Below are 27,588 nucleotides of genomic sequence, written 5' to 3'. Positions count from 1 at the left end.
TCAATTAATACCTCTAGATTATTAAATTCCTCTAGATATCACTTCACTGAAAAAATGTCGAGTGCTACAGCTGCTTAAACATGCTGTTGTCTCAAGAATTTTATCGTGTAATCGAGTCGTACATCGAAATAAAAATCGCAATGAATTGACAATTCTTGTGACGTATTATTAATATATCTTTATACCGATTTCGTTATTTCGTAATGAGTGAAAGTTGAATTAAATCAGTTATACGAAAAATTTACTTAATCAAATTATTAAGTTGAAATTCGTACATATTTTTCTACTATCTTAATATTATTTTAATTAATTTAGTTATTTAAATTATTACACTGTTGAAGTCTATAATAGTAATTTAATTCACATAATTGCAGAAAATTTTGAATATTACAAAAATGGAACAGCGAACGATTAAAAGAATTATCCCACAGAATTATGAGAGCAGAGAAACTTAATTTACTGAATAACTGGACTAAATTTTTTTATATGTCAAGTGACTCTTTTAATCAAATGAGCTATTTAGGTCATTTGCAGATCTCTCTTTGAATTTCTTCATTGCCTTAAGGTTGTTAAGGAATTAATAATTCCTATTATAATTCCTATTAATTCCTTAATAACCTTCATAACAAATATTTCTTGGCTAATTTCTAAAACTGCCTTAGATTATATAACTGATGTAAATGTGTAATGATACAATGAACTAAAAATAATAAAATACCATGAAAGAAATTTAGTTCACCGGATTTCTTGGTCTTCGCAAATTTTATCGATCAATTAATTAATTACTTTTATTCATCAATGAATATTTTCTTCACAAATATTTCATATGTAAAATTGTGTTAAATAATTTCATTAATTTCAACTACACTTATTACTAATTCATATAGAAATATTAGTAAGATGATCTCAAAAGACTGCTAACAGTGTTGATGTTTTACTGCTTACTATATGCTTTCCTCAACATTGATAAAAAAAGAGATGTATTTCGACTAGCTTGAGCTTCTAAGCATTAATTCCACATAATTGAGCCGTTTATTATGAAAGTGGAACAAGTCAATTTTCTCCATGATGGTAAATTGATTGTAAACTAACGTGGTTAATTGATTGTAAACAACACGAAATCAAATTGTTCTCAAAATGAGCTTACTCTACTTTCACGATAAACGATTCAAATGATTGTTTCGAGCGTTACTAATTCGTATTGTTTTAATTGATGAATGTAGGCTTCTGGGACAACTTGATCTGTATTTGTTCGTTTATCTGTTTGTTTGTGCCACGCTACAGATTGCAATTTTGGGGTGAAATGAAATTTTTGAAATTTAAATTGTAAGCATGGACTCTTGGACATTGCAAATTTTCTGTAAGGTGAAGTGGGATAAGTGCAGACTGGTTTTTGTAAAGATGGTATTTAAATGTAAGTATTTTCAGTCTGCTATGTAAATACTTAACGCTGTCAATATCGAACGCTTTGCACAATTACTACTATTTAATTAATATTAACTAGGACCTTAATTTTCCTTCTACATTTTGATTTTGATAAGAAATTGTTTAAAATGTCAACTACTCTGCATTTTCCCCGAAAATGGGGTAAGAGCGTAACTTGAAGTTAAATACTTTGCAACTTTATTTCATGTGCAATGGAGCAAGAGCAGAATTATTAACAAATCTGCTATAAAATGCTTTTTACTGCATTATGCAAGTACTCTATACTGCAAACAAGTACTCTTAGCTGAAATATAAAAGGGGATATAGTGAAACAAAACAAGGAAGCAAACATACTAAATGGAGAAATTTCGCTCATATTGTAATAAAAATAGCCTGTATAGGCACTTGCTCCGTTTACGAACTTCCTCCACTTAATCTCAACGGAAAATACAGGAGCTGCGGCATAACTTTGATATTCGCTTATTTTCCACCATGTTGCATTCTAGTGTACACCGCTACATTTATATTTTGTAGATTGATGAATAAATCTAGAATTTGCAACCTAATTAAATAATCTGGAACAAAAACTTGCATTCAAACGAAAAGATGTTAAAAGCTTTTGGTCGAAATAGGTATACACCGTGGTAGAAATAGTGTTTAATAAATATTCTATAACAATAGTAACATATATTAACAGAGAGGTGTCTCAATTCTTAAAACAAGATTAGATATCCGCATTGTTTTCAGCGATTCCATTGTTACGTAGATTTCTCGGATTCCATTTATTCTTTTGATTGAAATAGAAATCTGTGGAGGAGTAAAATGTGAAAGCGAAGAATTTTCTTTTCCAAAGCCCACGCACGGTCACCCCACATAATTTGTTGTTAATCAATTAGAGCAAAATCTTGGTGTTGATTGGCTGCGTCTCCTGATAGGAGTTACGACGATAAATCTGTCAGAATAAATTGCGACGTTGTTCTAACCATGGGTTAAGTGGTCACGATTCAGGTTGTGTCGGTGAACAATTAGATGAGAATAAATCGACGCTGTTACAATATATAGAGCTAGAATAAATCCTCTCGGAACAACTGTGTCCGATTTGCCGCGAGATTCTTTTTGGTATTGATAGATTTATGTGCCGCGGATAATTAATGTGTAACTGTTGTTATTCGGTGAGTTACACAGGGTAATTCGTAAATGGTATATAACTGTCGGTAAAGTACATTTATGTACTGAAAGTACGTCTGCGTTCTGAATACTTGTCTTGAAAGAGATACTATTCTTCATATTAGGAATTCTTCATATTAAAACAATTTGAAAAGAATTACATTATTTTGCAACTTTGTTTTCAAAATAGTAGTTGAAAAGTTGGATAATTGCTTTTCAAATGATGAGTCTTTCATTTACCTTCCATTTTGGGATATCGAATGTAAAAACTCCTTACTGGTTACATTTTTCAATTTTTTGTTTCCAGATTTTCAATTTTCTACATTTCTGCATTTCTACATTTCTACATTTCTACACTTCTACATTTCTACATTTCTACATTTCTACATTTCTACATTTCTACATTTCTACATTTCTACATTTCTACATTTCTACATTTCTACATTTCTACATTTTATAGAAAGAGTTCTACGTTAGCTTCAGAAATGTTGGATAACAAGCAAAATTAACAAAGTGGCCAATATCTCAAAAACCATGACACTTTGCATAAAGGTACACAAGCTGAATATCTTCCAAATGACTTCTTCTATCATCCCTTGCAAACTTTCTATCTACCTAACACCCCATATAATCCAGTTAACCATCAACGTCCTTATACCTGAGTATATAACAAAAATTCAACCGTTGTACACACTGTACTACAAACACAAAATAATTATAATATTTAATATTCTCCAGTTCATTACATCCGTTCGCAAATTAACCCGGAGTATCTATGTGAATCCATTCAATACGAATGAAAATCACGCAAATAAAATTTGTCAGTAAAAAAGAAAAATATGCAAGTTTCACAAATCCATATTTATTTCAAATAGCTCAATTAAAAAGATAATGACATAAAAATAATGTTTTTTATGCAAGTCAAGATATAATGCGTAACACAACGTAATGTACTGTTATCTTTATCTCAACAGCACCGACGCGTTTCAACATTGTCGAATTAAGTTATTAACTTGTCAAAACTTGAAGGAAATATATTTTCTGACCGCGTAAATTAACATCACGTATAACACTATCGCGGAAATAGTGTTATAATTTATTGCGTAAAGAAGAAGCTTGCGTAAAGAAAGTGCCACTTAATTTGAGGGATGGGTGTATATTTCTTCCTCACTCATTATCGCTAATAATGAGTCAAAGATTCCTAGAAGATTCGACGAAGCGAGAAACTACATAATTTTAATTGATAATCGATGATGCATCATTGACTCGTTAATACAAGATTTGTATTACTATAATTTGTATTATTTCATAGTTGTAAATCTGTTTTAATTAATTTAAATGAATTTTTTGGGGATGTATACTGTTTAGTTTAAAATTATAATTTCAAATTACATGCAAATATGATGTGTAATAAATGTTTTAATATAGAAATTGCAGCCGATGATTCCTCGAATTAATTTCATAATTTTGTAAAGTATTTTAAATAAATAATGTAACAATCTTAATTTTGTCAATTTTATAAAATGGTTTAGTAAATGTATCAAAATTTAACACATAAGTAACATACCTAAAAATTAATATATAATTTTTTTTAACTTGACGACGCTGTTAAATAAAAACAGAAAAGTAATAGTAACAACTTTCATTTATAAAAATAATAAAAATAATAATTTTAATAATGTGCACTTATTTGATACACCTAATTTTAATAAATTTTATTTTATTAAAAGTTTATTTTATTATATGTTATATATTTTATAAAATTATATATTATATATTATATATTTTATTAAAAGTTTACTTTAAAAGTTTGTTTTAAATTAAAGTAGTCGAAAACTTGGTGATCACCCTGTACATAATGTAGGTTTATGCAATGATTCATGGAACAGCAACGATTTTATTTACACTCGATGTTTCTCATTCAAGTTTTCAATGCAATGAACAAGCGAACGAACCAGAAAGAAATAACAGCCGGCAATTCCTAGTACACCTACTTACTATTCACTTACTGAGCGAATAGTATTAATTTTATCCACGAATAATTGCCGCGATGCGGACTAGAGGCGGTGATAATTAATCATGGAATATATAATAAAAGACTTAATCTTGTGTCTAACCAACTACAATGGGCAAGAACACTAGAACAATAAGTCAATTTATTCATGATTGAATAACATTTTCGTACATTCTGTTTGATTATTTCGATTCGGTGTTTGACGTATCGCCAGTCGATTTGCATTTCTAAGGATATTTTTGGCTGTAATTTGTGCTAAATATATGATGTAGTCGTTGAACCTATTATTTTTAAAAAGCTTATTTATTTTACAAATTCCATTAATCAACTGTTGAAAATGTATGTGAAATGTGTGGGAAAGGCTGTTGGGTGTTAAAGAAATACAGAGATTTTAATATTATATAGGGTGATTCAAAAGTGATGTACGAGTTTGAAAAATCAATAGCTTCTCTAAATTTAATCTTATTGTTATTTTTTGGTTTGCAGTTTGTAAAACGTATTGTGAAGATCTATTATGAAAGGTTATATGACTTTATAGTGGACCATAATTATACAATTTTATTTTGAATATTATTAATAACTTTGAACGAAATGCAGTTCAAAGTGGCACGATTTAATCGTAATTACACGTAGAACAGTATTTTGTATGTAGTATTTGTTATTCCAGACGTTTTTCATCGAACATAATATGTAAAAGTTACATTTTCGATAATTAATCAAATTTGCTCAAATAAACGACTACACACGATTTATCATAAAACCTGTTGTACACTTTAAAGTATATAATAGTTAAGCAATCTGCAAACAACATATGTTACCATTTAATATCGAAAAATACAGATAGTGAAAAAATAAGAAAATCATAACTACATATTTTAAACCTATCTTAACTTTTGTTCACTACATGTTCATAGCTTGAAATGTTTTATAATTATTTTAAAACAAATAATTGTATTATTCATGTTTATTCAAGAAGTTTCATAAAAATTTATTTTAATATCCGGAAGCAATGTTCAAAAAGAGGCTATTGTACAATACTTAATTTTGTTCGAAAAATGTAGTAAATCAAAAATATAATGCGACTCATAGCTCCGATCAGTGCAAAATTATGATATTATCAGACTAACATAATTTTTACAATATATGTTATTATACGATATCCATACCCGTGGTGCACTTATCTCACTCCTGTATTCTTGCAATAAACTATAAATTTTAGAATACGGAAGCATAATCTGGTATCTATACTATGACTCTCGTATTAATGATATTGAATGCGTTCACTATCTAAAGCTAACTACCAAGCATAGTAGTTCACCGTTTAATTTTCGCGACTACGATTTAACTCGTAATCTAAACCTCCAAACATTACACAATAGAAAAAATATGCTCGGCCTTCTATTTTGTGTGAAATAATAAAATGATAGGTAAATATTTAGAATAACGGAGCCACCTCCCATTTCGATCACCTTGAACTATATTGTCAGGGTCATTATTCTGAATAACTTGTTCCTATACATATGATGGTCGGACTCTTTTAGATTTTGAGATATTTGAAAAAATAACGCGCTTTACTGCCAATATTTCCAAGAGTGAGTAAGTCGCAACTAGGATATCCTGTATTGTTTTGGGGATCTTCACCTTCCAAACCTCTTCGATTTCACGACGACAATAACCCCAAATCCTTTTGGGACGGACTTTTTTACGTACTTCGAAAACACATGTGGGGATTAATGAACGGATAGTATATGTAGCTATGAACATAATACAGTCGAAAGCTAAATGAAGCACATATTAGTCATTTATTCATTTAGACTTTCATTCAAGGGATACATAATTGCCGTTATTTTGAAAAACGCATCTGACAACATATTTCAAGGTAATCGAAATCGGAAGTGGCTTCATTCTAAATATTTATCAAAATTTTATTTCATTGTGGCAATAACTATATTCATTATAATAATAATATGTAACTCACAATAAAAATTGGTCACTCAAACGTGGGCCGAACACTATATTATACGAGAAAATATACTGATTTAATATTTCGTAATTCCATCTTTCTTATTTAAAATCCTAAACACACAAAAAATCCAGCATCTACTAAATATAAGGTCGCTTAAATTGAAGTCCAAATTTTCATCGAACCACTAAAAGAGGTCCGAAACAGAATATTTAACATACACTTATACTCACACTCTTTTCTATTCTAAAATGCACCAAGTACCAATAACATTGTTAACCCTTAGCATTTGAAGGTATTTTTGCTGTTGTCAGACATCAACCTTAAAACTCTTTATTTACAAAGTTAGCTGAATTCATGTAAGATTACTACTTCTCTATGAGCTTAATACAATCAAATGCTAAATCGAGCACATATTAAATGCTAAATTAGAGACACGTAATTGCCATTATTTTGAAAAACGCACCTTCACAACATATTTCAAAGCGATCAAAATCAGAGGCGGTTTTATTCTACATATTTACCAAATGAGAATCCAGCTTCTCTCTTTGAAAATACTTTCAACTTGCCTAAGAAACTGCATTCTAATTCGTACCGAATATCGCAATAATTACAGTTATGTGATTAAAATTGAGTAAAAATATAATTATACAAATTTATGCGATGACTAAAAGCAGATTTAATTCTCGTATTTTATCATTTGGCGTGTTGCACGCAGAATCGCGTTGTATGAAAACAGGAGCCTCAATATCTTCAACATTTTATAGGAACTCACGCGGTGAGATCTCGCATTATACGGTAGTCCACTGTACGCGAATTACAATTGCCCGAGAGAAATTAATTCTATCGCGAAGGAATTAAACGTTAAGTGACTTAGTATATGGCTCATGGTCGCCGTTACCTGAACCGACAAAAATGAACATGTGTAAGACGTTTGTGCACACATAATGAACATTATCGAACAATAAGAGATTTGCACTAGCGTTTTTTATGCTTCGAAGAGGGTCGAGAGTGAATGACCTCAGTGTTTGGTAGTGGCTTCTGGGTGCGCAAGCACGTAACTACTCGGAATCTTGCGTATCAGAGCACGTCATTCTGATCACGCCTTGGAAGCCGAGCACCTAATTTTTAATTTAACCTTTCACACTCGAAAGCACTTTTACTGTTAGCAGATAGCTACTCAAAACTTCTCGAGTTGAAAAGTGAATTTTTTTCTTCAATGTTAATTGCATTTGTGTCGTAACGTCAGAAATATTAGGTAACAAACGACAAGTGGAATCATTAGGATTCTCAGTTTAAAACAGTTTATTTTTTACTGGTTTAGCTAAGATTCTCTAGGTTTTCTCCAAAGTTATTATAGCAAGTAATAAAAACAAATGATAATTCGACACGAATAGAAAACTGCAGACAAGAGAATCAATTACTAAGTTTAAGACTACTGTTAAAGTTCTGACAACTAGGTGTAAAAATAAACAAAAAAATATTCTGTAGAATCTAATGATTCCTTGGGTCATGTTGCTGCTATGGATAAAGAACTATTGATTTGAAATTACAAATGTGTCTGAAGAAACCGTTAAATTATTGTCTAGTTAGAAACTTGTGCCGAGGTCTCATCCTCTTGCTGTAATATGCATTTTAAGACCTAGCAACTTGCCTGGTTCAATACTGTGACATACAAACATGTTATGCTGTAGTGAACACTTATTTATTGATATTATCCGAATCTAAAGATATTGGTGTCTGAGAATATTTGGAGCTAGAAATATTCAGATCTTCAGCTAGAGATATCTGAATATCCAGAATCTAGGGATATCCGAATATAAGATTATTTAGATATAAGGTTATTCGCCTGTAGGGATATTAGATACTAAAGACTTAGGAATTTCTAGAGATATTAACTTAAGTACTTAGGAAAATCTACATATTCATAGGGGTTTAGAAATCCATGAATATAGATATTTGTTTCCATAACTTAATCGTCGTTCACTGTTCATTAAAAAGTTAATAACCATAGAAGATTTGTCAAAAACAAGATATTTACGTAATGTGACAATATAAAACATAATGATTTTGGCAGAGATTTAGTATTTGGCGCCTATACGGGGTTATATAACGTGAATTTATAAATCAAGCTGAACAGATGTCAATCATTTTGAATTTCAGGTCGAGTAATGCTGTTCTGTTCTAACTCGACTTAACATGTTTTATGATATAATTAAAAGTGAATATCAGAACGTTCGAATGTTTATATTTTTCGTGTCATTCTTGATAAATGACTTTGTTCTATTTTCGACAACAATAACCGTTCGGGAGAAGTTAGGTTAGGTTAACTTTGGTAATTATGCAGAATACTCTTCCGAATTTGTATATTTTTCCCAAATTTCAAGGTTAGGTTCATTAGGACTGGGTTTCCTTTTTGTCTGTATTTACCTGAAACTTCAAGTATAGACTTAACCTTAAAATTAAAGTTAGATTTTTCACATTTGAACTAGAAATTACGATTGAAAAAATTTGCAGAATCTTGCAGAAATATATTAAATTTTTTTAATGTAAACATTAAACGGATTTTAGAGGTTTTATTCGTAAAACCAAGAATCGTTATTTCCTTCATAAAATAATACAATAAAACTACCATATAATCTCGCAATGTCCTCATTAAAATATAATTCCGTTCAAGGTATCAAGTATAACCTTATACATTGTGATTCACGAAAGCACATTGAGAAAACATGATTTGAATAATATGATAACACCGAAGCGATTAGTGTCACAGTAACGTTTTGTCATTTTTGTTAATTAACCGATAATAATTCACTTTTACGACTTTGCACTGCTCTGCTAATAGAAACAGATACTATTAATTAGTAAAACGATTACGAGTTTCTATCGGTACATGCTTTATTTGCGTTTAATGAAGAAAAACTGACTAATATCATCTACGTGCCAGTCGATAAATCCGGATCAGCGCAATTAGTGTCTTAACGAGAGCAATCCAAGATCGTTCCGCCATCTTGTATTTACATCTGATTTACAAGAAGCATCTTAATAGACATGTTTTTAAAGAAGTGTGCTTCCATTTTTTATGTCGATTGCGGTCATAAACAGGCAACTTACGATATTTGTGGTACTTAAGGGGATGATAAGCTAATGTAAACCTGTTAGAACTTTAGGTGGCGATAAAATTCAAGTCGGTTTGTATGAAGACAAATTTTCATATTAAAATAATTTTTTCGTTAAATTGCATTTAATAAATTGTTTGGTAATTTCCTTTTTTTAGTATTTGATTTTTCAGACCAATGTGTAATGTTAACATTGAAACATCAATATTTAGAGGAACCCAAATCTCAAATTCTTAAATTGCTAGATATTTTAATTTCTAAATTATCTTTGAATCCACAAATCTCCGAATTTTCAGATCTGTAAATTCCAAAATTTTTAAGAATCTGGATCCTCAAATTTTTAATTTTTTAAATTATTAAATTTTCAAATATTTGAAACCACGAGAATTGCCAAACCATTCTCAAATTCCCAATTACTCAAATTTTCAAATTTTCAAATCGTCAAATCTTTAAATCCTTAAATGTTCAAATCTCTGAATCCCCAAATTTCCAAATCTTCCAAATCTTTCAATTTTCAAATGTTCAAACCTCTGAATCCTCAAATTTCCAAATCTTCAAGTTTCCAAATTTTCCAAATCTTTAAATTCTCAAATCTCTGAATCCTCAAAGTTCCAAATCTTTCAAATCTTTAAATTCTCAAATATTCAAATCTCTGAATCCTCAAATTTCCAAATCTCCAAACCTTAAAACTCTCAAATTCCCAAATCTCCAAATCTAAAAACTCTCAAATTTTCAAACCTCCAAATCCGCAACTCTAAAAATCTCCAAATACCTAAACTTGCCAATTTTACCTTCAATCTCAACCTTCAAATCTCCAAACCTTTCTCATTACTCCAACTTGTTATCCTTCCATAAATAATCTGCTTACCAGTCCAATACCTGATTTAAAAATTTCAGTCCATTCATAACATACCCACAGAAAGTAATGAAAAGACTGATTTATTTTTCGCCATTCGATATGGATAAAAACGCGTGCACGCTTTATATAGTTAGGATAATCGACAGAATTACATATCACTTCGTTAAGCTGCGCTCGGAGGCTCGTCTGAAAATAGAGAACGCGTAAGGATATCGTATTCCTGCGTCGTTCATCATCTTCCCGCTCTCGGCTTAATTGTTTGCTAATCACTTGGGGCCGTCGATAAATTCTGCTCTGGACAACGTCCAGTGTGTAAGCTGTTTTTATGTGTAGTCTTACTCTTCCGAAGTGCAACGTCCTCCACTTCAGAAAACACGTTCAGCGATTCTCTTCAGTGGGTGGTCAGATTATTATTCTAAAAATATTACTTGCTTACTTTTATTGGAATATGGGGTGGTTAAATAAAATTGAGTAAGGCGAAGTGGTGTAAGTTCGTAAACGGGGCAAGTGCGTATACAGGCTATTTTTATTACAATATGAGCGAAATTTTCCCATTTAGTATGCTTGTTTCCTTGTTTTGTTTCACTATATCCCCTTTTACATTTCAGCTAAGAGTACTTGTTTGCAGTATAGAGTACTTGCATAATCCAGTAAGAAGCATTTTATAGCAGATTTGTTAATAATTCCGCTCTTGCTCCATTGCACATGAAATAAAGTTTCAAAGTATTTAACTTCAAGTTACGCTCTTACCCCATTTTCGGAGAAAGTGCAGAGTAGTTGACATTTTAAACAATTTCCTATCAAAATCAAATTGTACAAGGAAAATTAAGGTCCTAGTTAATATTAATTAAATAGTAGTAATTGTGCAAAGCGTTCGATATCGACAGCATTAAGTATTTACATAGCAGATTGAAAATACTTACGGTTAAATACCAACTTTACAAAAATCAGTCTGCACTTACTCCCCTTCACCTTATCTTCAAAAACGAACGAATTGAAGGAAGGATGTCTGCACGATTCGAGGATGGAATTAAAAGTGGAAAGACTTTTTTAATACGCATGAAACCGACGCCCACTTTTTGAGGAAAAATAACAGTCTGGGTCTGCAACGTATTCAACCAATTGGGTCTTAGGTATAAACACCGTCTGGGACCCATTGACCTCTATTAAGACTTTTCTTTATTGCAGACCCAGTGACTCAACACACAGATTTATTTTTACTCATTAATTAAAATGAAAATCAACAAGAGTGAATTTAACTTCGTGACCTCTAATAATTAGAAATCTGTCGTGAATTTTCTGTATGATACTGGCTTTCGAAGTAGTCACATCAATTTTACGACATTGAAAAGCTGAGAAAACGGCACATATTAAGGTGATCTACAGAATATATTGTTACAATATATATTGCAGAAATGATTATTATAAATAACTTGCAAAGAAATGACAGTCTGTTTATTACAGGAAAATACAGGTGTATGTGTTGCAGAGAAATGAGAAATTATTGAACGTGTTACAGGGGAGGACAAAATATTTACTCGTATTTATTGCACGTTATAAATAAATATAATTTATTTTTTTTATTGTAGATAGTAGATATTTGGGTTTTGGTTTATTTGGAGAATGAAGCAATATTTGTCACAATTTCTTTTAAAAAATATTTTTTGTATAATTCTTCAATGCGGTAAAGAACCGTTCATTGCTTTCTTGGCAAATGGGACGTGATAAGATTTCTTCTATAATAACTTGCATGTTTTCTTCTAGTGAAATTTTAAGGGTAAAATTGCAGAATCGGGTTCTTCATCGCTTTTAAGAAATATGTAAAGAATATTTTGAAAGAAAAATAATAAAATATTGTTTTCCGGGTTTAAAATCAAACAATTTCTTGAAATAAATTAAAATAATAAAATAACAAAATAGTAAAGTAGTAAAGTAGTAAAATAACAAAATAAAGTATTGACAGACACTTCCATGCATGTCTAAAGATTCACTGTTTCCTTTAATGTTCTTTTAATGCGAATTAAAACGAGCGTGAAATAGAAATTCCTCTCCGTAATACAGTTCTATTTCTGCTATTCAATTAATCAGTAAAAGGTATAAAACTGAAAAATGATACGTTGTTTTCAGTAGCCATGAAATTGACGGATGCAATAAAAGTAGATACACGTGCATTCGACATTGGTGGTACCGATATTAAATGAATGCTTCGTACCTTCGCCGGAAATTGGCGATTACTGGTATGTGTTTCTGTAACGGATCACTGAGAATCGCTTCCGAATCGATTAATGTAGACATCGACTTCACTGGGTATTTTATGGGCTGGCATTTACGTTTTTAATCAACAACACGTATCAGTCATTTACGAACATGCCCTAATTTTTTACCGCAGACTTTAACACATTTTATTTTTAAAAATACAAAGATGTTATATGAACATACCAGCTTCACTTGAAGATCACTGTTATAATTTTCGTTTAAACCATTCTTAGTTATATTTTTTAATAAAATAAATTTGCCATTAATTTTCAGATAACAGTGAAATTGTTGAAGGGTTTTGTGTAACAATATTGAAATAAGAATTGCGTTGATTGTATTGAGTATTTATCAGAAACTGAACTAGAACTTGCAAGCTGTAACAGAGATTTGGTACCTCGATTTACAGATACTCGTTCATATTGATTTTATACCAATATTATTACAATTTCTAGTTTTTCACGGTATTGTATTGCTAACATTTACCAGAGTTAAGTACCGTAGCATATTCGATTAAAAATAATTTCAGCTTAAGGCGAACTTGGACCACTTTCAAAATAAACATCTCTTCAATACCGTTAATCACTCAAGGTTATCACCCAAACTTCCATCGCAAAATATTAGAGAATATCAATAATTTTCACTGTACATTGCTTCAGATAAGCATATAAGATGAAGTTGGGTAAGTGCAGACTCGTTTTTGTAAAGTTGCTATTTAAACGTAAGTATTTTCAGTCTGCTATGTAAATACTTAAAGCTGTCGATATCGAACGCTTTGCACAATTACTACTATTTAATTAATATTAACTAGGGCCTTCAGTTTCTTTGTACATTTTGATTTTGATAGGAAATTGTTTAAAATGTCAACTACTCTGCACTTTCCCCGAAAATGGGGTAAGAGCGTAACTTGAAGTTAAATACTTTGAAACTTTATTTCATGTGCAATGGGGTAAGAGCAGAATTATTAACAAATCTGCTATAAAATGCTTTTTACTGCATTATGCAAGTACTCTATACTGCAAACAAGTACTCTTAGCTGAAATATAAAAGGGGATATAGTGAAAATTTCGCTCATATTGTAATAAAAATAGCCTGTATACGCACTTGCTCCGTTTACGAGCTTACCCCACTTCACCTTACTTTGCATAAAGCTATAGTTAAATATGTTCCAAATGACCACTTCTATCATCCCTTGCAAACTTTCTATCAACCTAACACCCTCTATAAATCTCAAAGAAAATTTAGTGGCATTCAACCAAGTAATTTTGATTGCCACAAAACCATAACACCATAATCTTCATTTTATCTCATTTTTTCACACATGTGAAAAATGACAAACGTGACTCTATTCTTCGAGGCTAGATTCAATATTTCATTATATTCGAGCACGATATTTCTGTTGCTATTGCTTCTTCCATTAAATTAGAGTCATTATAGTATGGATACGGTGGTATTGCCATATTTGGTACGTGCACCGAGACAGGCTAGGAAATATTAAATTTTAAAAACGGGACTTCTAATACCATGTATCGAGAAGTTATGGCTGGTAATTGATTATACAGTTACTGGCCACGAAGCGGATAAAAATGAATGATAAAATAAGTATTCGAATATTCAAATTAGCATGAGAATTTACTTCATCACTGTAATTTGCGTTGTGACGTACCGTGAATACAAGATCCCGTTTTCCTTACTCACCTATGTAATTACTCTATTTTTATCATTCCTCAACCTTTTTCTGACGCACCTAAGTGATTCTAAGTTTCTTGGATTTGCGGAATCATTCAATCATAAATGTTTTCAATAGTTCAAAATAACTGGAACGTTCCTTTAACACTAAAACTATCAGAGCGGTCAAATGATTGTTCTATAGGTTTGTTATTTTAAATTGCAAAATTTGTTAACGTGAGTTCTTTGATATCTGTGTTTATTTTTGTAAAGTTAAAGAATTAACGTGTACATTAATTTGTGTTTCATCATCTATTTATTTTTTGACTTCATTTTTAATTTTAAAGCAACTGCGTATTATACGCCAGTAGGTTTAATATTGAAATTCTAGGAACTAAAAGTACAATTTAGGAAATAATTGTGCTTCATTGTTGTTATTATTATAAACAATTTTGGAAAAATAATTCAATTTAGGAAAATGATTAAATAGATTTAGAAAATAATAATGATTCATATGAATGTAACTCATTTTCGTTGGGTCCTCGATTTTTACCTTGCCTCACCAAATTAATTAGTTCACTTTCAAATTTTTATAGCGTCTTATAGCGTTAGTCCAGGTTTTAGTTATCGCAGAACGTACATATCTACCTCAGCTTTCATTTCTTTGTTTTCGTAGCGTTAATTCCTGTAATTAGTTTTTTCGACTAAAACTCAAGGGACCATGGAGTCTATGTAACCTTGAAATGCGCATTTGATGTTCGACTACGTATGGGGAGTGAATTCCCTGAGAAGTAGTCTGGGTCCTTGTACCAGTTGGTGAAATGGGGTCAATTGAAGTTGGTCGTTATTTCAGTGTAATGATTTTATTGCGCATCGTGTTCTATAATTCTTCAGAAGATAGCTGCGTATGAATGTCAACCCCTTGTAATATCACGAAACTTTGTGATCACGTAATAATACGTATAAATGTCCTAGAGGTCAAATGAGTTAGGAAGCAATTTATTTTATATTTAGACAATGAAGATCGTAACTTAACATTTGTTTCTAACGGTAAAATTTGTACAGGTAAAAATTATTTAAAATAAAATAATAAAAATTTGCGAAGAACATAAACGTAATTGTTATCGCTTCTAAATATATTTTAAAAATTATTAATATTTCATTATATTATTAGTGTCATTTATGAAATTATTAGTGGTACGTGATTTATTACACTTTTAATTACATCCATGTGTTATACATATATTAGAATAGTAATAATACCATAAAGAGTAATGACTCATAAAGTGATTTAACGGTACTAATATTTGCATTTATTAATTTAAAACGTTCGTTAATTACTAAATTAATGCAGTAGTTATTGATCTAATCGGTCACAAATATATTTTTGACAAATACTGAAGAATGTTAAAGTTCCTTTTTTTGGAAGAAACAAGAATATAAAAAAATGTGATTCTTTTTGTTGACGAATCTTTGCGCATATAGTAAAATCACTTGTACCACGATTTTTGGAACACCCTATACAGGCACTTATGTTATGTTAAACCTTTGCACTCAAAGTTTGCTGTTGTAAGATATGAAAATTAAAACTTTCTACTTGAAGAGTTTGCTGAATTCTTTTAAAATTATTATTGATTTTAAAATTATTATTTATTGTCTCTTATTAATTGTTACTACTTTATTCTACTATGTTTATACTTCGTATGTACAACTAATACTATAGATCTTGCTGAAAAAAATTTATTTCTAATTGTTCTATAAAACTGAATGGTAAATGTCACTTCTCGAGTAAAAAGCATTAAAACAGAACTAAACGTATAAATAAATAATAACAATATCGGCTGCCATTTAATAATAAATAAAATCACGTGAAACTAAACTTGCGTTAAATCGAACTACCATTCGATGTCAGAAGTTTCTTGTAGATACGTAAAAAGACAGCGAAAGTGATTTAAGAACCTGATTCTTTTGAATGGAATAGTATGTTCTCTTACGTCCAATCCAATGGAGTGTTTCAAGACAAGTACAATTATCGGATCAATGTTGCTCAAGGTCGTCGAAGGTCAACAACGATGAAAAACAGTTTACTTTGAGGAAACGATCTAACACTTCACTGATTTACTGGCTTTTGTGCAATGCACTTTGTTACCTTGAGCATTAAATAGAATATTAGACTAACAATAGTTTCATGGGTGTAGGCAAATATGCAACGTATAAGATTTAACGTTCATTTACATTTATTAATGGCAAGATTTGTAATTTTTACTGAGTTCGATAAATTAAAAGAACAAAATTGCAATTATAGCAAATAGTAAATTTGCAGAAAACATAAAAAGAATTGCATAAAATATTTTCCATTGCAGTCGAGTGATCTTGGACGAACTATAGGTCACTGCTTCACCAGAGATGATTTAACGTTCACTTACATTTACTAATGACAAGGTTTGTAATTTGTACTAATTGTAAGTATGACAAATTAAAAGAACAAAACTACAATTTTAGCAAATAGGATCATCGCAAAAAACACAAAAAGAATTGCACAAAATATTTTCCATCGCAGTCTAATGATCCTGAACGAACTATAAGTCACGCTTTACCAGATTTACCCAGTAAACAAGATACAAATTCACTAAAACAGAACGGAATCAATCGTCATATATTCTTTACGTGTTCACCAACAAAAACTGATAATATCACGTTATGTACACCTCGATACCAATCAATTTACACTAATGCATTTTTTGCTATAACCAGAAGCCGAGTTGAGTTGCCTCATACTTCACACACAGTTCAACACACACATAATAAAATACTAGATTTCATAATAAATTATTTGTCGTAGTTTCTTCGTAAAGCCAATCCATTTTTGTTGTTCATAGACCGGAACCATTTCTATGGACATCCTACCTACATAAATTAATACTAAACTATCAAACCGGTTATATGACCCATTCACGCACTTTTTATATTTAATCGTAAAATTTTTTAAATTTCTTGAAATCTTTGGTTTTTATTGAGATAAAAAATGAATTCCTGCACTAATTCATGTTTTATTCATTACGTATTTATTTTCTTGTAGCTTTTTCTAGTTTTAATTTCTAATGACATGTGTATTATTTATCGATAGGTTCTAGTTAAGATTAGGAAATTTTGCAAAAATGAACATAGTTATTAAAATAATTGTCGATGCGACGTAAAACCTGGATTAACGAAAAAATTATATATTATAAAGTTTGAAGTTGTCGTCAAAGGATTTTACAAATTTTGTTATTTTGTGTTGAAATAAGAAAAAAATGTTGTATGAAGATACGTCTTTTAAAAACGTATTAAAATGTTATGGTAATAGTATGAAATAAGGGAAGTAGTCGAAAATTCAGGATACAGGGATATAATACAGAAACAAATCAGCAATATTTGAAATTTCTCTGTTTATGCAAGAAGCAACTAATCTAAATGATCACTATTTTTGACAATACAACACTAAATCTTGACCATTTTTTTAGTTTTAAAATTTTCTCGTTTATGAACCTTCATATTCTCGAATTAAAAAATTTCTAATTACTCAATTTGCCAAGATTAAAAAATTTTCAATTCTTGTAATTTTCAAAATTTTTAAATATCCAGTTTTTTAGATTTTCAGAATTGCAAAATTTCCACTTCCTCAAGTTTTTAAAATTTAAAAATCTGCAAACTTCTAAATTGCACAATTCTTGAATTTCATAATTCCGGGATTTTTAAATATTCAAATTCTCCAATTTCATCATTCCGAAATCCCTAGATCCCCCAATTACATTTTGAAAATTCTGAAATTTTCAATTCCACAAATTTCCAAAATTTCAAAACCTGCAAATTTAAAACTTTTCCAATTCCCAAGTTTCGAAATTCCAAAGTTTCTAAATAGCTAAATTCTCAAATTTTCCCATCCCGAAATTCCCAGATCCCCAAATTACATTTTCAAAATTCTGAAATTTTCAATTCCACAAATTTCCAAAATTTCAAAACCTGCAAATTTAAAAATTTTCCAATTCCAAAGTTTCTAAATTCCAAGGTTTCTAAATAGCTAAATTCCCAAATTTCTTCGTCCCGAAATCCCTAGATCCCCCAATTACATTTTCAAAATTCTGAAATTTTCAATTCCACAAATTTCCAAAATTTCAAAACTGCAAATTTAAAAATTTTCCAATTCCAAAGTTTTTAAATAGCTAAATTCCCAAATTTTCCCATCCCGAAATCCCCAGATTCCCAGATTACATTTTGAAAATTCTGAAATTTTCAATTCAACAAATTTCTAAAATTTCAAAATCTGCAAATTTTAAAATTTTCCAATTCCCAAGTTTCTAAATAGCTAAATTCCCAAATTTCCCCATCCCGAAATCCCCAGATCCCCAAATTACATTTTCAAAATTCTGAAATTTTCGTATTCCATGATTTCTAAATATCCAAATTACCAAATTTCCCCATCTTCAATCCCCAGATCCCCAAATCACCAGATGCACAAGGTTCAATTTCTTAAATTTTCAAAGTTTCAAAATCTGCAAATTACAAAATTCCCAGTTCTCAAATTTAAAAATTCCAAGATTACTAATTATTCAAATTCCTTAGTATCCCCATTCAGAAATCCCTAGATCCCCAAATAACTATATCCACAAATTCTCATATCCCATAATTTTCTATGAATCTAATTCGCCATTCGAAAATACTGTAATTTGCTAAAGTAACTCTGAAAATTTACATTTATTAAATATATTGTTGGAAAACCGGGTTCAGATAATTCGGGATTAACTTTAAATAGTTAATTTTATTTCCGCACAAATATCTTACAACAGTTAACTAACGAGTTTTTGAACTAGCACGGTTGAGTTGCGAATGAATTCTGACGAAACGGAGCAGAAATCGTGTAAAAGAAACCTTTTAGGAAAATGCTTATTGGTGGAAATTATTTAACGAGAGTGGAGGAAAAGAACAGGGATTGGACAAAATATTGAAAGAAAGTGGATTTCGAGAGGTGGTAATTTATGGGTCCTTGAGTGGACTAGGACTGATGATAGGAAGGGACCCAAGGTTAAGGACAAGGGAATAGGAACAGCATGGTAAAGAAAGTATTTTGTGAAGCATATGGTTGGGACCTCCAACAATATTTAACTATTAATTAACTATTAGTGTAATCATTATCCATCCTTCTACTATTAATTGTGCACATGAAGTGCATTCGATAAAAGTTTCACGGTCGATTCGTCCATTGTGCCCGCATAGTACCAGAAATAGATTTCGTGTGTTAACCAGACCGATAAATCTCAAGTCATTTAAGAAACAATAAATTCAATGTTATAGTACATAGAGAAAATTGGTCATGAAACGATATTTCTCGACATCGCGTGTCGCTCAAGAATAATTATGCAGTTAGAACGTCGACTCGAGACACAACTAGAAAGCAGAACCTTGCCGTATTATTACGCGCGGAGAACGCAACAAGAAACCATCGTGCCTCCGGCATGCAAAGCTTCTCTCTCGCGAACTTCTCCTCTGGCTCGGGTTACACCTCGCCCCACCGACACTGTCGATCCCTATCGGTATCGTAAACTTTCTTTATCTAGACCATAAATACAGAAAGAAGTTCGCGGATGTCCGAAACAGCCCACGGCACCTCGTCAAAGCCGAGGCGTACCTAGGCTCCGGTAATATCGCTGTACGTTCAACAGTTTGCAGACCTCGGAGCAACTTCTTACATAACGATTATCTATCACGCACGCTAGACTTCCGATAGACAGGAATCTGTGTATACGTGGCGCGTATAATGCACCGGTACACGTATACAACCGTATATGGAGAAACAGATGTTCCCGATACACTGATCACCAGTTCCGTATCGCGGCTTTTTATCTACGTCGACCCAGAATGAAAGCTCAATTCAAATGGATCTCCGTGGAATGCAATTTCATAGAACTATGAGGATAGAAAAATGCTTTCTCCAGTATTTCTATTTTTGAACAGTTTTAGAGGACGTCTGTAATCTTTGCAGACATATTGAACTGAAAGTGAGAAACTCGAGTGCTGGAGACTGGCGCCGTTCAATTAAGCGAATCTCACGATTCATCTTTTGCTACATTCTACAAATAAAATTTGTAAGAATTGTAAGAGTTGTAGCTCATGGTTTTATTTTCTTAGCACTCAAATTCTTTGTACTTTGAAGTGTCTTTTTCGTCCTAAGGAGAGGAGACCTAAAACCAGATCTGAAAACCATTTCCTCTTCCTATCCAGTGATCGAGTTATTTGAATTATACAAACTCATACAAACTCATCAAAAATGGAAGTCACGTTGAAATCAATCTAACAGCGTGAAAATTTCGCAACGGTTTATCAGCTGATATGGTCATTGATTAATTTGGTCTAAGAGCACTTTTGACTCCTTTAACCCCTTAACCTACAACTACAGGCATAGCTCATAGTACGATCATCAGGACATACGTAAACCTTGTTTACGTTTTCTGCCCAAAATTCTCGAACGTAAATTGTAGGTTAGCTATGATACAACTGCAGAACAAAATCACAGGTTAAGGGGTTAACTGACTACACCTTTTCGCTTGAACAACAAGAATTATAAGGGACTATGGAATGTCACAATTAGAATTGTGTATAAATTGATTAGAATTCAAACATCACAGATATCGTTCGGTTAATTAATTAATTTTTTAAGTAGTTTCTCCTTGAACCTACAGATACAATGAGACATGACGCAACGCGAGAATTGCATTATGATTTATCTGATTCGTTCATTGTTGATTTCTTTTGCTTTCTTTTTTCTTCTCTTCATGCTGTCGTTTATAGTCGTCTGAGTGCAAGTTGCATTAACTTCGCTAGCTTTCAGGCGATTAAATTGTTTTCGATGAGCGACAAAACGTCAGAGGTCAATTGTTGGATCGCGACAACTTCTTCCGACTTCTATCGCACTGTTTGAAGGTTCTAGAAGGGAATTCATGCGTGGAGTATATGTATGTGATGTTTGTGTATGTGAGGTTCGTTTGATAGGGTAAATGTTTATGTAGACCATTAAACTGTAGTTTGCTATTGATTTTTGTCTGGTTTATCAGTTGACGGTAATTTTTGCATTATTAAAGTGGTAGAAAAGATGTGTTATGGTATGTTTAAACGATAACACAAAATTATATCTGTAAGTATGTAGTACTTTTTATTTTGTACTTGTCTCTACTTATGTAATAATTTTAATTTTGTCTTTTGACCTATAAAGATAAATTATATTTAGTATTTCGAACTCGAGATTAGTTTCTTCTAATTTAAGTATATTTCTTTTTTTTTTTAAGAACACATCAAAGTTTAAAGAAGTACTGCTCCACTTAAATGGAATACCCTGCATATTTTATATATACAGTAAAATTTAAATAATAACATTTTATTTATCAGATAAAATTATGCACTCCGTTTCCCTATATTCCAAGGTAAAACTGAAAATTAAAACTGGAAAATGCTACTTCAAAATTTTCAAATCTTCAAATTTTCAAATTTCCAAATTCGGAATTCTAAATTTCGAATTCCGCAATTTTTAAATCCCGAAATTTTCACATTCTCAATATTTTTAGAAGTTTCCTCTTTCCTAATGTTTAAATTTATGACTTTTGAAAGTTTTAAATAACCATCTTCCCACTCGCCACAATTCTAAATTTATAAAGTTTGAAATTTTCAAATTCTTACATTTTTACATTCTTCAAGTGTCAAATGTTCAACTACCACAACTTTTATATTAAACAATTGTTTAACTCCTAAATTTACATATTCATAAATTCTTTAATTTTCAAACTCCGAAATTCATATATTCATTAAGAATAAATTTTTAAATTTAAAAATTTCAATTTAACTTAAAAATGTTTTAGAATTTTTATAATTACAGTCAACCAAAATTAATGAAAAATAATTAATTGATATTAAGTTTAATTAATTAAAGTCAACTGAAATTAATTAAAATTAAACAGAATTAGTTAAAATCAAATAGATTTAATTTGAAGCTACTCTAATTAATTAAAATGAACTAAAATTAATGAAAGTTGTCTAACATTAATTATATTCAACTAAAATTTATTAAAATCAACCAGAATTAATGAAAGTTATCAAAAATTAATTGTATCCAACTGAAATTAATTACAAAGAACTAAAATTAATTAAAATCAACCAGAATTAATGAAAGTTATCTTTCATTAATTGTATTTAATTTAATTAATTGTATTCAACTAAAACTAACTACAACCAAATAAAATGAATTAAAATCAACCAAAATTAATTAAATAATATGAAATTAACTTTATAATTATATGCAATCAAAAATTATAAATACTTTATTTTTACTATTTTTATAACCATTAAAATAATCAAAACATACTTTAAATAATAACATTCCAGTAGCAAATAATTAGAACAGTAACGTCATTAAAGACAGGTTATTATCAAATTTAAATTGTTTCTGTACAGTAACTTTATTTGTACATAAATCTCGATTAAAAAGTCGTTATAGTACAAAAATAGATTTCGTCTTCGGTCTTAAATGAATGCAGTCTTTTTATTGATATTGACCTATAACGTTAATAAATCCAAGGTTAAGTAGGGACGTTAACCTCTAAATTCTAGATGGGAACAAAATACATCCAGTACGCGCGCACTTGGCACAACTTCTCGAAACCAATTAATTTCTTTTCCACGCATAAATCAGTCCAACATATTTTACCAATTTAATCAATTTTGCATACAAAATATTGAAACTTTCGTATTTACCAATCCCCCGTCGCCAAAATGTCGGATCACCGACCAGCAGGTAAGACAGAGTTGGTCCTCAGCCAGCGATATTTATACTGTTCTAATTTTCGCAGACCCTCTCGATCGAAGCTTCAAAACTGTTTCCCCCGAAAATATCGAAAAAGTCCTCATCGATCGATCGTTTCATGTTTATTATTCGTAAACTGCATCTTGTCACTCTATGACAATTAAGTTACATTTTAGAAAAGACATAAACGTAATGTTTCGTTTTTCGATCGATTAATCGGTGGATGCGATTTATCGGTATATGATCGATTTGGGCAAGCGAGTCATGGTGGTCATCCATCACGCTCCATTTCTTGACCAATTGCTTTCGATGATCGGCTATGGCCAGCTCGGCGCCAAAAATAATTGCCAGAGCTCTGCGATTGCAAGGCAGAAGGCGAAACGAGGGCGTTTCTTCCTCTTCGTCTTCGTGTGTACGTTTCTGCGTCGCTTTCCTGTGAAGCTTTTTATTTTGATCGTTCGGCTGGTTTGCGTTCGAGTGCACATGGATCGGTGCAACAATGAGCTCCGGGGAAAGGTAAGAACGACGAAACATTTTGTCGGGTTGGGCCTCGGAACAAATTTCCAATTATTTAACTCCCACCTCAAATTAAAAAATTTGTTATTTAGTCACTTCATTTCATTTTTGTATTTACTATTTTATTTAGTTGAACTATTTAGTTTTAGTTTATAACATATTATTTTTTAGAAATTTTAATTTTATTATCATACTATTTTTTGTACTATTTCTTAGAAATTATGTTATTACATTATTAAACTCTTATTTCTTCGAAATTTATTTAGCATACTATTTCTCAAAAATTGTAATTTGTATCATATTATTTTTTAGAAGTCAACAATATTATTTTGTGGTATTATATCTGAAATATTTTATCTGTCCATATTTCGCAAATATTTTGTTTTATGAGCAACATTTTTAAATTTTATTATTTTCTATTGATACATTTTTTGACTATTGATCTATTGATTATAATTTCGAATAGTAAATGTGTAGTATTAAATACTTAATGAAAGTATTAATAATAAACAGTTAATTTTACAAAGTTTGTATTTTACCTTCACGTAATAGGGAAGTAATTTCATATTTTAATTTTTGTATGATGAGGACATGTAGATGAAGCTAGAATCATAGTCTTTTGCGCGTTCAAATGTCATTACGTAGGTCGAGATGATCATCCGTATTTCCTGTGCTTGCTCTTTCTATTAACATTGTGGCTGTGAGCCAACCTTGTGATCCACACTCAAATTTCTCCGCGATGTCATTAACGCAAGTTCATTTTTACTATCTTGTTTACAAACAAGTCTCATTTAGTACCAACAAACAGTAACTGTAATTAATTGTCCTTAGATTGAATGGATAATTATCAATAAAAAAAAGATTTCATTGCTAGATGTAGATGTAGGTCTAGATTTTTTTAGAAATTAATTTCTAGATCTAAATCTTTGTAAATCTTTCTTGTTATTTATAGATTTTGATCTTTCTAGAGTTTAATTTTTATATCATGATTTTTCTAGGTTTTAATTTCTAGATCTTTCAAATTTTAATTTTATAATTTGTAGACATACATCTAAGTTGTTCAAGCAGTAATTAAATATTATCTAAGTTTGTTATTCGAAAAAATTAAATTTACCCATTTTTAAATGACTAAAAGGTGAGTTCACATTTTAAGGACACCCTGTAATTACAAATTTCAAATTTAGATAAGTCATCAATTTCGTTTTTAAAACATAAGTTCATACAATAATTTATTCAAATTAACAAATTAAAACAATATATTTAATAATATACAGGGTGGCACACCACATTCTGCCATCTATAATTATATAATTATAAAATGTAATAATAATAACGATAATTCCAACTAATGTATGAGGCTATTTAAAATTCACTAGGTTTATGTATAAAATTTTATAAGGGAATGAATGTTATACGTAAATTCTAAAATTTCAATTTATTCGTCAATAACAATTTTAAGCACTTTGAAAGTTTGTTTAAAATCAGCTTTAAACTTTGTGAGAAAACTCCCAAACAAAAGTTCAGTCCATTCACAAATAACAATTTGAACCATTTTGATGTTCAATAACAGTTTGATGTTTACAAGTCCAAGTAGCTTTCACTTAAATGTCGAAATAGCCAACCCATTTAATCCCTCTAATTTTTTGCTCGTCGCAGCGTCATTAACCTTAAAAAAAGTGTGTGCATAAAGTTGACGTTTCAATGGCACGCGTTAATGATGATTTGAAAGCGAGTGCGATTCGTTCCCAGAATTTTTCGATCGATCCGTTCCGAATAAGTGATTTACCGGCATCGTGAATGGCGCGGAGGATCTATAAATCTGGCTTATGGAATTTAAGAGCATATAAATAGAATGGAGCGCGTTATTTTCATTCAAGGATGCTGCGACGTAGGATTATACGTCACGGTGTGTGACCGTCCATCCACGTAATTTGAAGCTATTACAACAACAACATTGTAATGGTGGTTGGAACTTTAACCGTAGGGGATAATAATATGATTGTGCACCTAATACACGACGCGCAGTAACTTCGAGCCTTCGGAGTTTACAGTCTATAGGCAATGAAGAAGAAGGTGAAGTTCGATAGAATTACGGGCGCTTTTCCTCGCACGTTCCCGCGGTTGATCCGATGATAAATGAAATCGCTGATGATTTTTTCTGTTCACGACATTACCGGTAAACAGGACAACCATTCGATTAGATTTATGCGGCACGTTGCATTTCACAGCTGTTTCTTCGTGGTTATTTTTTCTGGCGGATTAAATTAAGTTCAATTGAGTTTTCTCGTCTTTCTTTTATCGAGTCTGAGTGCCAGTGTAATGGCGGGGTAATGACTCGTTTTGGGAGGAATAATTGTTTAAACTTGTGACTATAATACGTTTAAAATAATTATTACATCCTACTAATTATTTGCAAATATTACTCATCTTTTTTGGAATATTATTTAGGATATAGCATGAAATAGGGGGTTTGCAAAATGGTGGTACAACCACGAGGGTGAATCTTCTTGATAAAATAAATAAGAAATATATAAATGTTGACAACTTATTTTGGGAGGAATTGTTTTAACTACTGATTGCATTACGTTTAAAATAATTATTAGATTCTACTTATTCGTAAATATAATACTCATTTTTTACGAATATTTAGGATGTACTATGATCATACAAGGTGTTTGCAAAATGGTGGTATGAAAAGAGGGTGAATGTTCATTAAAAAATAAAACAAAAATATACAATAACAATTGACTTTATTTTTAAGAAAATTGAAATTGAACATGTTTCTATTATTTGTACAAAAGTTTGATTATGATCATAGAGTGGTCAAAGAGATTACAATCAAACTGCTGTTAAAATGATAATTTTTATTGTAATAAACATTTTCTACAAACAAGAATTTTAAATTTCAGCTTTCTCAAAAATAAAGTCGTTTTCAAATAATTTTTGCATTGGATTGCTCGTAGCACGAATTTTGAAACACCCTGTATAATTATTATTAATTTCTAATCTCTCAAAACGTATGGATTAATGTCATGTTACAATTCTTTTTTGTTCGATTCCTAAACTACCCATGTTCTACTTTTACTTTTAATCAATATGGAACATTTAACATTGATCTGCAATTAAATACAAAGTATATGCAAAATCACGAGATTCCATCCTTGATGAATCTTACAAACTACAAATTTTCTATGATCAAAAATTATGATCCAGAATTGTTGTATATCACAGAGTTAAATAAAATAATTATTGGATTTAATTTTGTAAAATGCTAAGAATCAAAAGTACTTATATTTTATTGTTTTTAAAGAAAAAGTAAATTAAAAGAAACGCAGAGTTTGAAAAAACAACCTGAACTATATTCATATATTTATATTATTAACCTTTTAATAATTATTTTAAATATTAAGCATATATCGTTCATTTAATATGCCACAACCTAAAACATGGTAAGATTGTTTTTAAACAACCAGTCATTGTACAAAACACATTAACAAACAGCTTATTAATTTCAATTAAATTTATTTTTATTTGTGCTTCAAATTGACATAGCATAAATATTTATCCTCGCGCTCTGATTGGTCCGTGTTTTTGCTTAATAATTCAAAAACGAAGCTTCAAACCCTACCTTTGCAAAGGGAAATATTATTTAAAATCATGTCAGCTACCCCCCATTTCAAGGACCTACACTAATTGTGAGACACCCTGTATATTCATTTTTACTTGCTGTTATTAATCAGACTTTACTTTGAAAAGCAGACATTATCTTCCGTATTT

General features: G+C 30.7%; 1 protein-coding gene across 10 annotated transcripts in view; it reads left to right on the top strand.

Annotated features, from left to right (window-relative positions):
• Nucleotides 1-27,588, top strand: part of Gbs-76A (Glycogen binding subunit 76A) — a 226,150-nt gene that overhangs the window by 182,726 nt on the left and 15,836 nt on the right. The window contains exon 1 of one of the 10 annotated variants that reach the window (XM_012290939.2): nucleotides 3,019-3,144. The exons of 8 other annotated variants lie outside the window; for them this stretch is intronic. In XM_012290939.2, the coding sequence (XP_012146329.2) occupies nucleotides 3,127-3,144 (18 nt within the window). In that variant the 5' untranslated portion in view covers nucleotides 3,019-3,126. Of the gene's footprint in view, nucleotides 1-3,018; nucleotides 3,145-23,000; nucleotides 23,812-27,588 lie in introns of those variants that run through there. One more of the 10 variants, XM_012290938.2, reaches the window with a different exon arrangement.

Source organism: Megachile rotundata, chromosome 3, assembly GCF_050947335.1.
Source record: "Megachile rotundata isolate GNS110a chromosome 3, iyMegRotu1, whole genome shotgun sequence".
Lineage (NCBI taxonomy): Eukaryota > Metazoa > Arthropoda > Insecta > Hymenoptera > Megachilidae > Megachile > Megachile rotundata.
This window is presented reverse-complemented; position numbering and strand designations above follow the sequence as displayed.